The sequence below is a fragment of the Miscanthus floridulus genome, chromosome 13 (genome assembly GCF_019320115.1).
Source record: "Miscanthus floridulus cultivar M001 chromosome 13, ASM1932011v1, whole genome shotgun sequence".
Lineage (NCBI taxonomy): Eukaryota > Viridiplantae > Streptophyta > Magnoliopsida > Poales > Poaceae > Miscanthus > Miscanthus floridulus.
Window position 1 is genome coordinate 82,604,540 of NC_089592.1, and position 13,248 is coordinate 82,617,787.

Here is a 13,248-nt window from a genome sequence, read left to right on the forward strand (position 1 = left end):
CTTTAGTGGGTTTTGGATGATTGAATGACAACGTGATTAAAGGTCTAACCCATTTGCTAAGTGTGAACAGGTAATAGGTCATCTCATAGGTACTTAATGAAAGTCAAAATAATATGTTGTTGTATAAACAATCTAATTCAAGCACATGACAACAATACAAATGGAATTTATGCATAGTCTTATTTATTGTGGGATTTCCATGTACTATGTGAAAGCGAGCTCGTAAGAATTAATTAATGAGACATGAGGGATTGCATATAGAATAGTCTCATATTTGATGCTTGCTAAATTGAAATGAAAAAGATAACAATACAAATGAATGGATGATTCAACACAAGATGTGACTTGATGGCATGAGATGGTGAAGATAGCAAGGAAAGGCTTTGAGGTACTAAGCAAGGGTGAAGGGCAACCGGTGGCTTGGCGGCCGAAGAACCTAGCTAGGGTGAAGAAGGAAGTACTTGCATTTAGTTGAGGTACTAACCAAGCTATGATGGTCATGTTAATATGGAGGATCAAATCACTATTAGAGTATTTGATGGAAGTGACTTGATACATTTGGGATTATTCATATTTGATGAATGGAATCAAGTCACGTGCTCAAGATGGCTATCCTCAAGTGTAAAGATCAATATCAATATGTTGGCAACCGTACCTGATGAAGATTGAAAGAGACGGCATCAATTCGAAAGAGATCAACTCAAGCGGTATAAATTTGTTTTTCATTTGATCTTGAGTTTAATAGGTATGTCGTACTATTAAGAGGGATGCATCATGTTGATAGATAATTATTCATAAGTGCTCATGCCAACCCATGTGAGTTTTGAGTGTTTGAGAGACAAAAGAGCTAACCTATTTTTTGCTGGTCTGGCAATACCGGACGTGTCCGGTATTTGCCCAGTAATGGAAAAGTTATTGTTCTCGGGTTGGTTCGTCGGGAGTTCCGACGTGAGTCAGGAGTTTCGGCAATGGTCGGGAGTTCCGATGTCTCACGCTTAACTGACTTGGAGAGTTCACTGTCCTGGTCATACCGGACGTGTCCGGTATTCAGGACGGCCAGATGCCAACGACTAGCTTTCAAATACCTTGAGGGTCGGGAGTTCCGACGTGAGTTGGGAGTTCCGATGGTCGGGAGTTTTGGCATGCATCGGGAGTTCCGACACCTCACATACTTTAACTCAGTTACCATAGTTTTCAAATATGCTGAGGGTCGAGAGTACCGACGTGAGTCGGGAGTTCCGACAGTCGAGAGTTCTGGCATTCACTGGGAGTTCTGACGCCTCACAACGTTACTGTAACTCAGTTACTGTTGGTGTAGTGTAAGTCATACCGGACGTGTCCGGTATGGCAAAGGCTATAAAACGGCTAGTTTTTCCAAGGGGGCTATAAATACCCCCAAGCCTACACCTTTGGAGGCTAAGGATTCTACTGATCCTCTAGTATGTTTTTGAGCTTTGCCAACTCTCCCAAACCCTCTCTTAGTGAGTGTGTGATCCAAATCGTAAAATCCATTTGTGGGTTAAGAGAGAATTTGAAAAAGAGAGAAAGCAACCACTTGAGCACTTGTGCATATTGTCTATTTTGTGATTTGCATTTGTTACTCTTGGACTCTTCGGTCCTAGATAGCTAGGCGTCACCGGAGAGCACCCAAGAGATTATGGTGTGCCTCGAAAAGTTTGTAATGGTTGATTCTGCCACCTCGAAATCAACTAGTGGAAGGAGGAAAAAGAGTTGGAAAAGACTCCGGCTAGAGTGACCTTCATGGTACCCTCTAGGGCGAACCTTCGTTGGGTCGCCCATAGCCCCCTCAACGGAGAGTAGGACTCAAACGAGTCCGAACTTCGGTAAAACAAATATCGTGTCTCAATTCACATTTTATTTGATATTTGTGTTGCTCTAGCTCTTGTGCAGGTTATCTGTAAATCTTGTTATCTCTAGTAGGTACCTGCAATTTGGTTTGAAGTTAGAAATCGAAAGGAGCAAGTTTAAGGCTGTTCCACTGCAACCATGTATACCAGACACGTTCGGTATTGATCACTGTGCCAGGCTATTCTGTAGAACATGTGTACACCGGACACGTCCGGTATACCTACCGGACACGTCCGGTATTAGAGTTCAGCGCTGAAATTATTTAATCCATGCACTAATCGTTATGTTGCAGGATTGTGGCTCCTAGATTTATTTAGTATCTTTTACATACTCTGTGGCTAACTTGTGAGAGGTGGTATTACTCTTATTTGGAGTTTCTATTTTAGAAACTCCCTCTACTAATCGTTTTCGCATTTAAAGGTGTTAATTTTCAGAAATGCCTATTCACCCCCCTCTAGGCGGCATCCTAGGTCCTTTTAGTCATGTCGGTGCGTCTTGAGTGCGCTCACGCGTTGTCCGTCCTTGGCTAGCCTTGTCGGTCGTCCGGTCCGTCGGGGGCGCTGTGGTGTGGGGCCGCCGCTGCTACTCGCGCGGCCGTGCGGCGCTGGCCCTATCCCGTGTGAAAGGGTCGAGATGGCGACTAGAGGGGGGGTGAATAGTCCTTTTTGAAACTTAATCACGTTGGCTAACCGAAACAAGTGCGGAATTAAAACTATCGGTCTAGCCAAGACTACACCCCTCTATATATGTTCACTAGCACCTTACAAAGACACTAATTATGCAATGAAGGTGCCAGGCTAGCTAGAGCTCTCCTAAACAATTCTAGGAGCAAGGTTACACAAAACCTATGCCACTAGTGCTTTAAGCAACAAGGGAGCTCCTACACATGCTAGTAAGCAAGAGCACAAAGCTAACTAAGCTCACTAGCAATACTCAATAACAAGGCAACCAATGCCTAATTAGAGAGCGCAAATACTTAGCTACACAAACTAAGCAATGTAACTAACAAGGTTACTAAAACCAAATTAGCCACGCAAGGGAGCTACTTCTATGCTACACAAGCAAGAAGGTAATTAGCAAGCTACACAAGCTATCTAATTACAAGAGCAACTACACAAGCTTAATATGTATAAAAGTAATTGCAAGCTTGTGTAATGGGGATGCAAACCAACGGGAAGAACAAGGTTGACACGATGATTTTTCTCCCGAGGTTCACGTGTTTGCCAACACGCTAGTCCCCGTTGTGTCGACCGCTCACTTGGTGGTTCGGTGGCTAATTAGCATCACCCGCTAAGCTCGCACATCGGGCGCCGCAAGAACCTACCCCTTGAGTGAGGGTAGCTCAATGACACGCTTTACTAGAGTTGCTCTTCACGGCTCCCGCGGGGCGAGCACAATGCCCCTCACAAGCACTTCTCTGGAGCACCGCACAAGCTTCTTGCGGGCTTCGACGGAGACCACCACCAAGCCATCTAGGAGGTGGCAACCTCTAAGAGTAACAAGCACCACCGTCTTGCAACTCGATCACCTAGTGCCACTCGATGCAACCTCACGATGCAATCGCACTAGAATCGCTCACTCACACAATCGAATGATCACTATCAAGTATATGTGTGATGGAGGGCTCCCAAGCACTCACAAGCATGGACACTAAGTCCCCTTAGGTGCTCAGCACCAGCCATGGCCGAAGGCCACTTCTATTTATAGCCCCAAGGGCTAAACTAGCCGTTACCCCTTCACTAGGCAACTGTCAAGTCGACCGGACGCTCCGGTCGTGTTGATCGGACGCTGGACCTCAGCGTCCGGTCACCCGCAGACGGCCACGCGTCCCGATCCCAACGGTCACTTGACCTAACCGGACGCAGCGGTAAAACTGACCGGACGCTGAAGCCCCAGCGTCCGGTCATTTCCAATAAGCTCCCCGAGGCGTATTTCTTCGACTGGACGCGTCCGGTCCACCTTGACCGGACACAGACCAGCGTCCGATGCAATACCCTAGCCACTGTGCCGTCTGACAGCTCGACCGGACGCAGCCTTTCAGCGTCCGGTCGCTGAGTGACCCAGCGTCCGGTCAGTAGACCGACCCCAGCAACATTTCGACCAACTCCATTTCAACTCTAACTTCTTCACCCTTGCTCAAATGTGCCAACCACCAAGAGTTTGCATCCGGCGCAATAGAAAATAGGCATTCCATTTTCCCGAAAGCGCCGAATCCCGCCGAGACCTCCTTTGTAAATGTGCCAACACCACCAAGTGTACACCACCATGTGTATGTGTGTTAGCTTTTCACAATCATTTCCCAAAGGATGTTAGCCACTCAACTTGCCACGCCACTCGATTCTAGCGACAATGCAAAGTTAGATCACTCGAGTGGCACTAGATGACCGATATGCAAACAAGTTTGCCCCTCTTGATAGTACAGCCATCTATCCTAAACCCGGTCATATACTTCTCTACACACCTATGACCGGTGAAATGAAATGCCCTAGGTTATACCTTTGCCTTGCGCATTCCATTCCATCTCCTCCAACATCAATGCAACACATGCACCAACACGATCAACAATGATATGATCCACTTCATATCATCACGTGATCATATTGGTTCATCAATCTTGACTTCACTTGCTCTTCACCGTTGCCATTGTCCATCGGCGCCAAGTCTTGCTCAAGCTTCACCGCCACGCGGTCCATCACTCCAAAGCCTCCGACTTGCCCTTCACGCTTGCAACCGGTCCATCAAGCCAAGTCTCGTCTTGATTTTCTCCACCTTGATCACATGACTCAATGTCATGTCTCATGTGCAATGAGCCCCTTCATCATCACATGTGTGAGCTTTGCAACATCTCTAAGCCATTGTCACCTTCATGGCATATGTTGCTCACACACATGTATCTGTGAACTAATCACCTGTGTATCTCACATAAACACAATTAGTTCACCTAGGTTGTCACTCAATTACCAAAACCACACAAGAACCTTTCATCGTGCGCTGCCGCACTGCCAGCCCATCGTGCGTCGCGACACAGTCGCTGCCGCTGCCGTCGCGTCATCCTTGCCCTACGCCTCTGGCTCGGTTGGCTGCCGTTGTTGTCGCATCATCCTTGCCCTACGCCTCTGGCCTGGTTAGATTCCGTGCACATGTGGCCGTGCTTGGTGTCGCCATGCCATTGATGGCACTACGGCGCACGGGCCATGCCGGTCGCGAACGCACGCGCTTGTCTGCTAGCGCTTGTACGTGGGTCTCCACGGTCGTGCCAACCACATCCAGTCAAGGCGCGCACACACTGAGCCATCGACCGTACCCCACCGCCCTCTCTCTGTTTCTTTTCTCTCTGCCGACATCGAGCCACGCCCATGTGCGAGCCATAGAGCGGTCACCTCTACTCAATTCCATTCGTCGGCACCTTCGCCCTCCCATCTTCTCGTCGCCCGACCCCGCACAACCATGATAACGCCCCCGCCAAGCGCCAATTTGGCTCCTTTTCACCGGCGTGCCGTTAAGGCCGCGCCTCGGCCATGACAAAGGGCAAACCTCGGTGCATAACCTCTTATTTTTTATAATCACTGTTTATATATGTTATGTGCATTTACGTTATAGGAATTTTATGGAAACCACATGCATAGATATACCTGTCTAAGAGTCTTACTAGTGCAGGTTCGAGTAGATGCTATGCTTAGGTCATTGGTAGCGTGAGTAACCTGTCGTTGCTCACAATAGGGGATTATTATTACTCTCATAATAAAATGATGAAAAGAAAATAGAGACCGGATAGGGATATGGTATGGATATTGGTGGGTGTAACGAGTTGTGTCCCGTGGCTAACGGAGCTTAGCTTGGTTACACTATTTTCCCTGTTTGTGTCGATTAAGGACCATCCATTGCTGTGGATGGTAGTCAGGTTACAGACTTTTTATCCTGAGCATATACTTGCTTATGGGAGCGGGAAGGCTCGTTACGCTCTTTGTCGTGGGTTCCGGCTCTTTCCGGACCGACTGATCGAAGGCGGGAAAAGGTGGAGGTCTAAGCACCATGTTGAGACCGGGTCTCAAGTGTGGGGGCTTGGAGTCCAAGTTTGGACGGGGACCTAGACCCCGTAACAGGAGTGGAACGGGTTGGTCTTGTTTGTGCCTAGGGTATAAACGGGGTACCCAGCTGGGATACATTGGTTCACGAATCGCCGTTTCTGTGAGATGGTATGACTTAGCTATGGTCTAGCACCGTAGTAAGAACTGAAAGATGAAAGATGGTGAAGTGGTTCTGATTGCTTAACCGTTGCTTAAAAATAGAATAGGTGTTTATCTAGAATGGTTAGCTAATGAAGTAATCATGACTGCTAATAAAACTTGATTGTAAGGATGAACTATTAGTAAGGCTTTCCGCAAACAAAAAGAAAACAACAAACACATATTGCCTATCATATCATTGAGAGTCGGGAAACTATTCCCACTAGTCAAGTAAGTCTTTGCGAGTACATTGTGTACTCAGGGTTTATTTTATCCATGTTGTAGGTGCAGCTTGAGGAGTAGCTCTTGTGTGGAAAATTCTTCTGGTGGGCACAGACGAATTCTTGTATCGTTTCCGCTAGATGTTATATTTTTATTTCGCTGTTTAATTATCACACTCTGAACTCTGGTATTGTAATAAATGATTTATAAGAACTTTTGTTTTATGAAATTGACTAAATATTGTAAGCTCGTACTTATTATTGGATTATGGATGTAAAACGTGGATTGTGTCGAGTTTTCTCTTGGGGTGTGCTCGATGGAACTGTCCGATATAACTCACTTTCGAGGTGCTTAATGTCTAGCGGAAGACGAACGCCTCCAAAAATATGTTATTTCGAACGGTTCTGTCACAGTCAGCGGGGCAGGCAGCGCGTGTGACGGGATGGAGGGAGCAAGGCGGAGTGGGGCGTGAGCAGCGAGCAGAGGTGGGGCGAGGGTGCGTGGTGCGCGACGCAGACGGCCGACACAGGTTTAGGCCCGCGTGCAACGCAAGTGAGCGGCACGGATGGGTCGGCCGTCCATCCAGACGCCGTAGTGTATCATTCTCGCGAAAAACACATGTTGAACCAAAACTTAGGAGGGAATCAAAACCATTCCATGCCAAAAACCGTCAATCTTCACTTGTTCACAAGTGCGGTCATAAAAAAATATTTTAGATCTTTTAAAAAGATTTTGTAGATCTACTTATGCACACATTGCTCCTTTGAACAAAAAAAAAACATGGTGTTCGCAATGGAAACGGATGAATTTTAAAAAGTTTGATCTAAGAGTCTCAAAACACGCAGGCACACGGTTAGCAAAATCCTTATCCAAACTCGAGGCGGCCCCGAGCCTGAGCGAGCAGCTTGCAGGTAGGAATGGGCCCGGGCCCACATGGCAGTGAGCCTCAGCGGGCAGACGGAAAGCTCCACGTCACCTAGTCACGGGTTGCAAAATCCCCGTCCTGCCCCTCCGCTCTCTAATCTCGATAGAGGAGCGCGACGACGGGGAGAAAAAAACAGAGGAGGAAAAAAAAATCACCTCCTCTTCCTGCGTTCCCCCTGCTCGATCCCCGACGAGGAATTCGCCCCCGAATCCATCGATCTGCTCTCCCCAGTCCGCCGATCCGTGGATCGATCCGTGCTCGGGCTCGGTCCGCCCCGGGGTTCCGATCTGGTCCTCGCCTCGCCGGAGGAGGAGATGAACGGCGCCGGGGGCAGCCACCAGCAGCAGAGGCTCCGGCAGCAGCAGCAGCAGCAGCAGCAGGCGCTCGTGATGCAGCAGGCGCTGCAGCAGCAGCAGCAGTACCAGTCCGGCGTCCTCGCCGCCGCGGCAGCGGCGGCCATGACCCAGGTCGTGCCCCCGGATCCTCGCCTCTCGATCTGCTGGTCCGCGTGCGCATCGGGCGGCAGTAATGCGCGCCGATCTGCTTGTGAGCGTGGGAGATTGTTTTCTTGCTTTGAGCATTTTTTTTTAGGCTGCCTCGCTGGGTTACTGGACATTTTTTTTGGTGGCGGGCGGGCTAGCGGCAGCACAAGTTACAGCTTGATAGATTGGGTTTCTTCTAGCTCATTTTTTAGTGGAATTAGAGCAAGCGCTGTTGCTGCACAAGTTTGTCTGCTGATTGCGTGTTATTGTTGTTTGTGATACGTTTCTGGTCGCGTACGAGATGCTTGTGCTACTGCCTCTATCGTTGTTGCGACTTGGAAGAAAGTTTGTTAATAAAGGAAGGCGTTTGGATGTGATTGCTCGGAAGACGGTTACTACTAATGGATAGGAAGGATTGGGTTCTCACTCTCTTCATGCTTTTAGCTAAAGGGATGTTGTTTTTTCTTTTGTGCCCCCTTTCTTGTCTTTGCTTGCCCCGTACCACTACGGTCTACAGCCTATTTTCCCATCTATTATTTGTATCGGCTGTGGATTGGGTGGTAACACAACTGATGACCTGATCTGTTCGTGAATCTAGAATGTTGTGTGCATTGAGTTCGAGCATTCTGCTTAGGTTGCCCCGCATACCATTGTTTTGGGTGTGGTTTTAGTGCATTTATTGGTATTTTTATTTTATTGGAATAATGCAGTCTATACATCCTGTACTTTATTATCCCCAGCTTTATAAAGTGTGTTATAATTGCATTATATTATTCTTGATAGTTAGTTGTACTCTGACTTTTGTTCCTTAAACTAAGGAATGAAAACAAAGTCATTGCTGCATATGCAAAGCAACATTGTTCTAGTTGGGAAGAGATGTTTGGTAGTAATTGTATGCAATCACAGATTCTATGGCCAATGGGATACAATATGGCTAGAAGAACTGGGTTTATATTCTCTTTACATTTTAGTACACAATTGTACTTTGTTTTGATTTGCTTGTCATTAGCGTGTTTCACAATAAGTGTAGTGCACAATTGTACTTTGTTTTGATTTGCTTGTCATTAGCTTGTTTCGCAATAAGTATCTTCTTTTTTATTTTCTTCTATATTTTATATTTTGCAGATGGAACCTATTTCCAATGGCAACCTTCCACCTGGGTTTGATCCTTCCACTTGTCGCAGTGTGTGAGTGCTTTTGGTGTTCTTCTCTGTTTTCACTTTCATATGTGATTGATAGCTTACTTTTCCTTTTTCCCTTTTCATCTGTGCAACTATGTTGTTCTTTTAAAAAATAAAAAAACTTGAGTTTTAAAAGGTAACGAAAACCAAATTTAGGTGATGCACAGTTTCACATTTATGCTGGTGCTAAAATCTGTAGCTAATTACAACAACAACAACAAAGCCTTTAAGTCCCAAACAAGTTGGGGTAGGCTAGAGTTAAAACCTAGCAGAAGCAATCAAGGTTCAGGCATATGAATAGCTGTTTTCCAAGCACTCCTATCTAAGGCTAAGTCTTTGGGTATATTCTATCCTTTCAAGTCTCCTTTTATTGCCTCTAACCAAGTCAACTTTGGTCTTCCTCTGCCTCTCTTCACGTTACTATCCTGGCTTAGGATTCCACTACGCACCGGTGCCTCTGGAGGTCTCCGTTGGACATGTCCAAACCATCTCAACCGGTGTTGGACAAGCTTTTCTTCTATTGGTGCTACCCCTAATCTATCACGTATATCATCGTTCCGAACTCGATCCCTTCTTGTATGACCACAAATCCAACGCAACATACGCATTTCCGTGACACTTATCTGTTGAACATGTCGTCTTTTCGTAGGCCAACATTCTGCACCATACAACATAGCAGGTCTAATCGTCATCCTATAAAACTTGCCTTTTTGCTTCTGTGGTACCCTTTTGTAGTTGCATAATCTAAATACAGTCTTATGGTACCTACCTTGAAGTTTTATGTAGTTATCTTCTTTTTCCAAAGTATGATTTTAAGTCATGATGATTTGCTGAATAGGTATGTTGGAAATGTGAACCCTAACGTCACGGAGAGCCTTTTGATTGAAGTTTTCCAGAGTGCTGGCCTTGTGGAAAGATGCAAGCTCATACGGAAAGAGAAGGTGAACTTCTGCAGTCAATGTTTAAGATTTGGAGTACAAGTGATATTGCATCAGAAATTATTGTATTGAAATAGCCCTCCAACTTTTATGAAGGCACATGTGCTTATGTGTTGAACCCATGGTTTTATGAACCGCTAGAGGAAAACAATATCCCAACATTTTTTTTCTTGGTGTGTTAGCACATAGATACCCCGAGTACCACTAGTGCTTTATATATATATATATATAGCTGTAACTTGAATACGTGATGGTAAATTTTTCCAGTATGCTTTATGCTACAGCCTAGAAGTCTTATGATCTTTTTCTCAGGCTGATAATTTCACAGTGTATATACTGTTTTGAGTCAATTGCATTTATCTGATGAGCATTAACTCTTTCTGTAGTCTTCCTTTGGGTTTGTGGACTACTATGATCGAAGATCTGCTGCTCTAGCCATCATGACCCTTCATGGGCGTCACATGTAAGTTCTGCTGTTATACTACTTTGAACAACACAAATTTCAGAGATTTAAATTCTGGTGTTCTTTATTGTTGCAATCCTTACACAGATATGGACAAGCAATCAAGGTGAACTGGGCATATGCAAGTACGCAGAGGGAGGATACGTCAGGTGAGATATTCTTTAAAAAAAATATTCCTGTTGTCTCTTTCTTCTCATATTATAATCCTTGTTTGGTTAACAGTGCCCATTGAATTATTTCCAGGGCATTTCCATATTTTTGTTGGTGATTTAAGTTCTGAAGTGAATGATGCAACTCTTTATGCCTGTTTCTCAGCATATCCTTCTTGTTCGTAAGTCCTTAGTTCTTTGTATAATGATGGCATCTCTGACGAACTTGACCTACAGCCTATGCTTTCAAATGCTGACTTGTTATTCAAATTTCACAATATGCTATCTCCAATCTATCTATTTCTTGTGTTATTCAATTTAGAACGATAGAGTTTGGACACTATGGCTTCTCTCTTAGCTTCTACCATTTTTTGCTTATCTGTAGCCTTTTAGATTTTTATTTGTACCGTTTATGTGCAGTGATGCTCGAGTCATGTGGGACAACAAAACTGGACGCTCCAGGGGTTATGGTTTTGTCTCCTTCCGTAATCAACAGGCACGGACAACTCAGACTTTGCTTCCTTGAATTTTGCAGAACTGTCACCATTTTCATTCGTGTGCCTTGATACCACAGTTCATTTCTTTTCCTATTGTTTTTGTATTTAAATGTTTGGTACTGATGAATTTCTCAGTGCCTGAATTCTGTTAAAGGCAATATTATAGTCTAAATTAGCGAATTGTTTGCAGATTACTGCTAGTTTAAGACAAAATGTGATGTTAATTTCTCATGCTTCAAATCTCTATTTTTCTTGATATATTTGGACCCCATTTTTGTGTGAAATAATTTTATAATGCTATTTTCTCATTACTGTCTAAATTCTAAAATGTTCTTGTGAGACTTCATTGGTTGTGCATCTGATTAAAATTTTTATCTGGCTCCTTTTGTCATCCATAGTTAAAATTCAAACCGTAATGTGTTAGTTTATACTTCATATACCATGCACATGAAGTTTGAGTATGAACTGGCATTTCCATCAGTGTTACACTTGCTTACTTGTACTATTCTCTTTGCTGGTGCAGGAAGCTGAAACTGCTATTACTGAAATGACTGGTAAGCATGCTGTCAGTTCCTATGACAATATTCACTACTTTTTTTCATGACTGTAGTCTACTGATATTATGTTGCTGCAACTTCTGAATTTTGGAAACTAATTTGTAGGAAAATGGCTTGGAAGCAGACAAATAAGGTGCAACTGGGCAACAAAGAACAATTCAGAAGAGAAACCAGAAACTGACAATCATAACGCAGTTGTACTAACAAATGGTAGTTCCAGCAGTTCAGGTTGGTGTTTTTTAATGATTTCCTGACCAGAAAAACAACAGTGTTTTCTTTTTAAGGTTGTCAACCTTACCATGTTTATATTGAATTATTGGCATGAGATGAAGATCATGCCACATAATTAGTGATAAAAATTTGAGCCAATAAGGATCTTCCTCACTGCTGATTTTGCCATTTGCTTGATTATATTCTGCAGCAATGGATGCAAGCCAGGATGCTGGAAGTAAAGAGAACCCAGAGAACAATCCTGATTGTACTACTGTATATGTTGGCAACCTTGGACATGAGGTGCAAATAAATTGCTGCATAACCACTTTCATCGTCCCAACTTGTTCTAGTTTCCAGACTTTTCCACTGTTGCTAGTGCCTACTGAGATTAGAGTGAATGTTTCTCATTACTTTTTTCTAGCTCTCTAGAGACCATAGAACTGTAGCACCTAAATCTTTCACTTAACCGCCAGGTTAACCGTGACGAGCTTCACCGCCACTTCTATAACTTGGGGGTCGGGGCAATCGAGGAAATCCGTGTTCAACAGGATAAAGGGTTTGGATTTGTGAGATATAGCACCCATGGGGAAGCAGCATTAGCTATTCAGATGGGCAATGGATTGGTAGTCCGTGGGAAACCAATTAAGGTAAGATCCAAAGCATTAAATGCCTCCTGCTTACATGATCCTTTATGTAATTGTTCTAATGGTTTTAACTGCCGTGTTCTCTTGTAGTGCTCATGGGGTAACAAACCAACTCCACCTGGGACAACTTCCAAGCCCCTACCCCCTCCAGTTGCTCCATACCAGCCTGCTGTAGCAATGCCAGGTGTCCCGCAAGGTTTCACGGCAGCAGAACTTCTTGCTTATCAGAGGCAGCTTGCCTTAAGCCAGGCTGCAGCCGGGCAGATTGCTGGCCAGCATGGCCTCGCGGGTCAGGTTTCTGCAGGTCTTCTTGCTGCTGCTGGTTCCCAGGCCCTCTACGATGGCTACCCGAACCAGTCATCAGCACAGCAGCTTATGTACTACAACTAGAGTTGAAGAGGAAGGCGTTTGTAGTGTTCAGCTTGTTTTGTGCAAGCCTGGCCATCCTCGCCCTGTTTTTTATTTTGTGGTTCATGTACTATTTGTGTGAGAGTTCTTGTTCTCTTCTCGCCGCGGGATTGTGCCACTATCTTCTTATTGTACCATTGACCATTTTCCTTGTCTAATTCTGTTGAGTAGTCACTTTAACAGAGTAAGAGATGTATAAATGTATTCTATGTGATTGATTAATATAATGCTCCCCTGGGGATCGGCTTTGGTCGCTGGGATGGTTCATGATCTGGTGTTCTGGTCCGATTGGACATTGAAAGGTTTACTGTTTATTTATGTCATCCGTAGTTTGCTGTTATGGTTTACTGGTGTTCTGGTTCATGTGTCTGTCATGTGTAGTTTACTGTTTATGGTTGCATGCCTATGTTCGCTTATGCTCGAAAGTAACGGTACCGCAAAAAAAAACTAAAGGACAACAACGAATCTAAAGGA

At 44.6% G+C, this 13,248-nt stretch overlaps 1 protein-coding gene across 1 annotated transcript; it reads left to right on the top strand.

The window, feature by feature from the left end:
• Nucleotides 1-7,360: 7,360 nt before the first annotated feature.
• LOC136500394 (RNA-binding protein 208) lies at nucleotides 7,361-13,041 on the top strand. Its single transcript, XM_066495735.1, has 12 exons — nucleotides 7,361-7,709; nucleotides 8,850-8,911; nucleotides 9,744-9,846; nucleotides 10,230-10,306; nucleotides 10,394-10,455; nucleotides 10,550-10,637; nucleotides 10,876-10,951; nucleotides 11,476-11,506; nucleotides 11,615-11,737; nucleotides 11,931-12,022; nucleotides 12,196-12,369; nucleotides 12,457-13,041. Exons 1-12 carry the CDS (start codon nucleotides 7,557-7,559, stop codon nucleotides 12,754-12,756), a joined length of 1,341 nt encoding a protein of 446 aa, XP_066351832.1. The 5' UTR covers nucleotides 7,361-7,556; the 3' UTR covers nucleotides 12,757-13,041.
• Nucleotides 13,042-13,248: the final 207 nt, after the last annotated feature.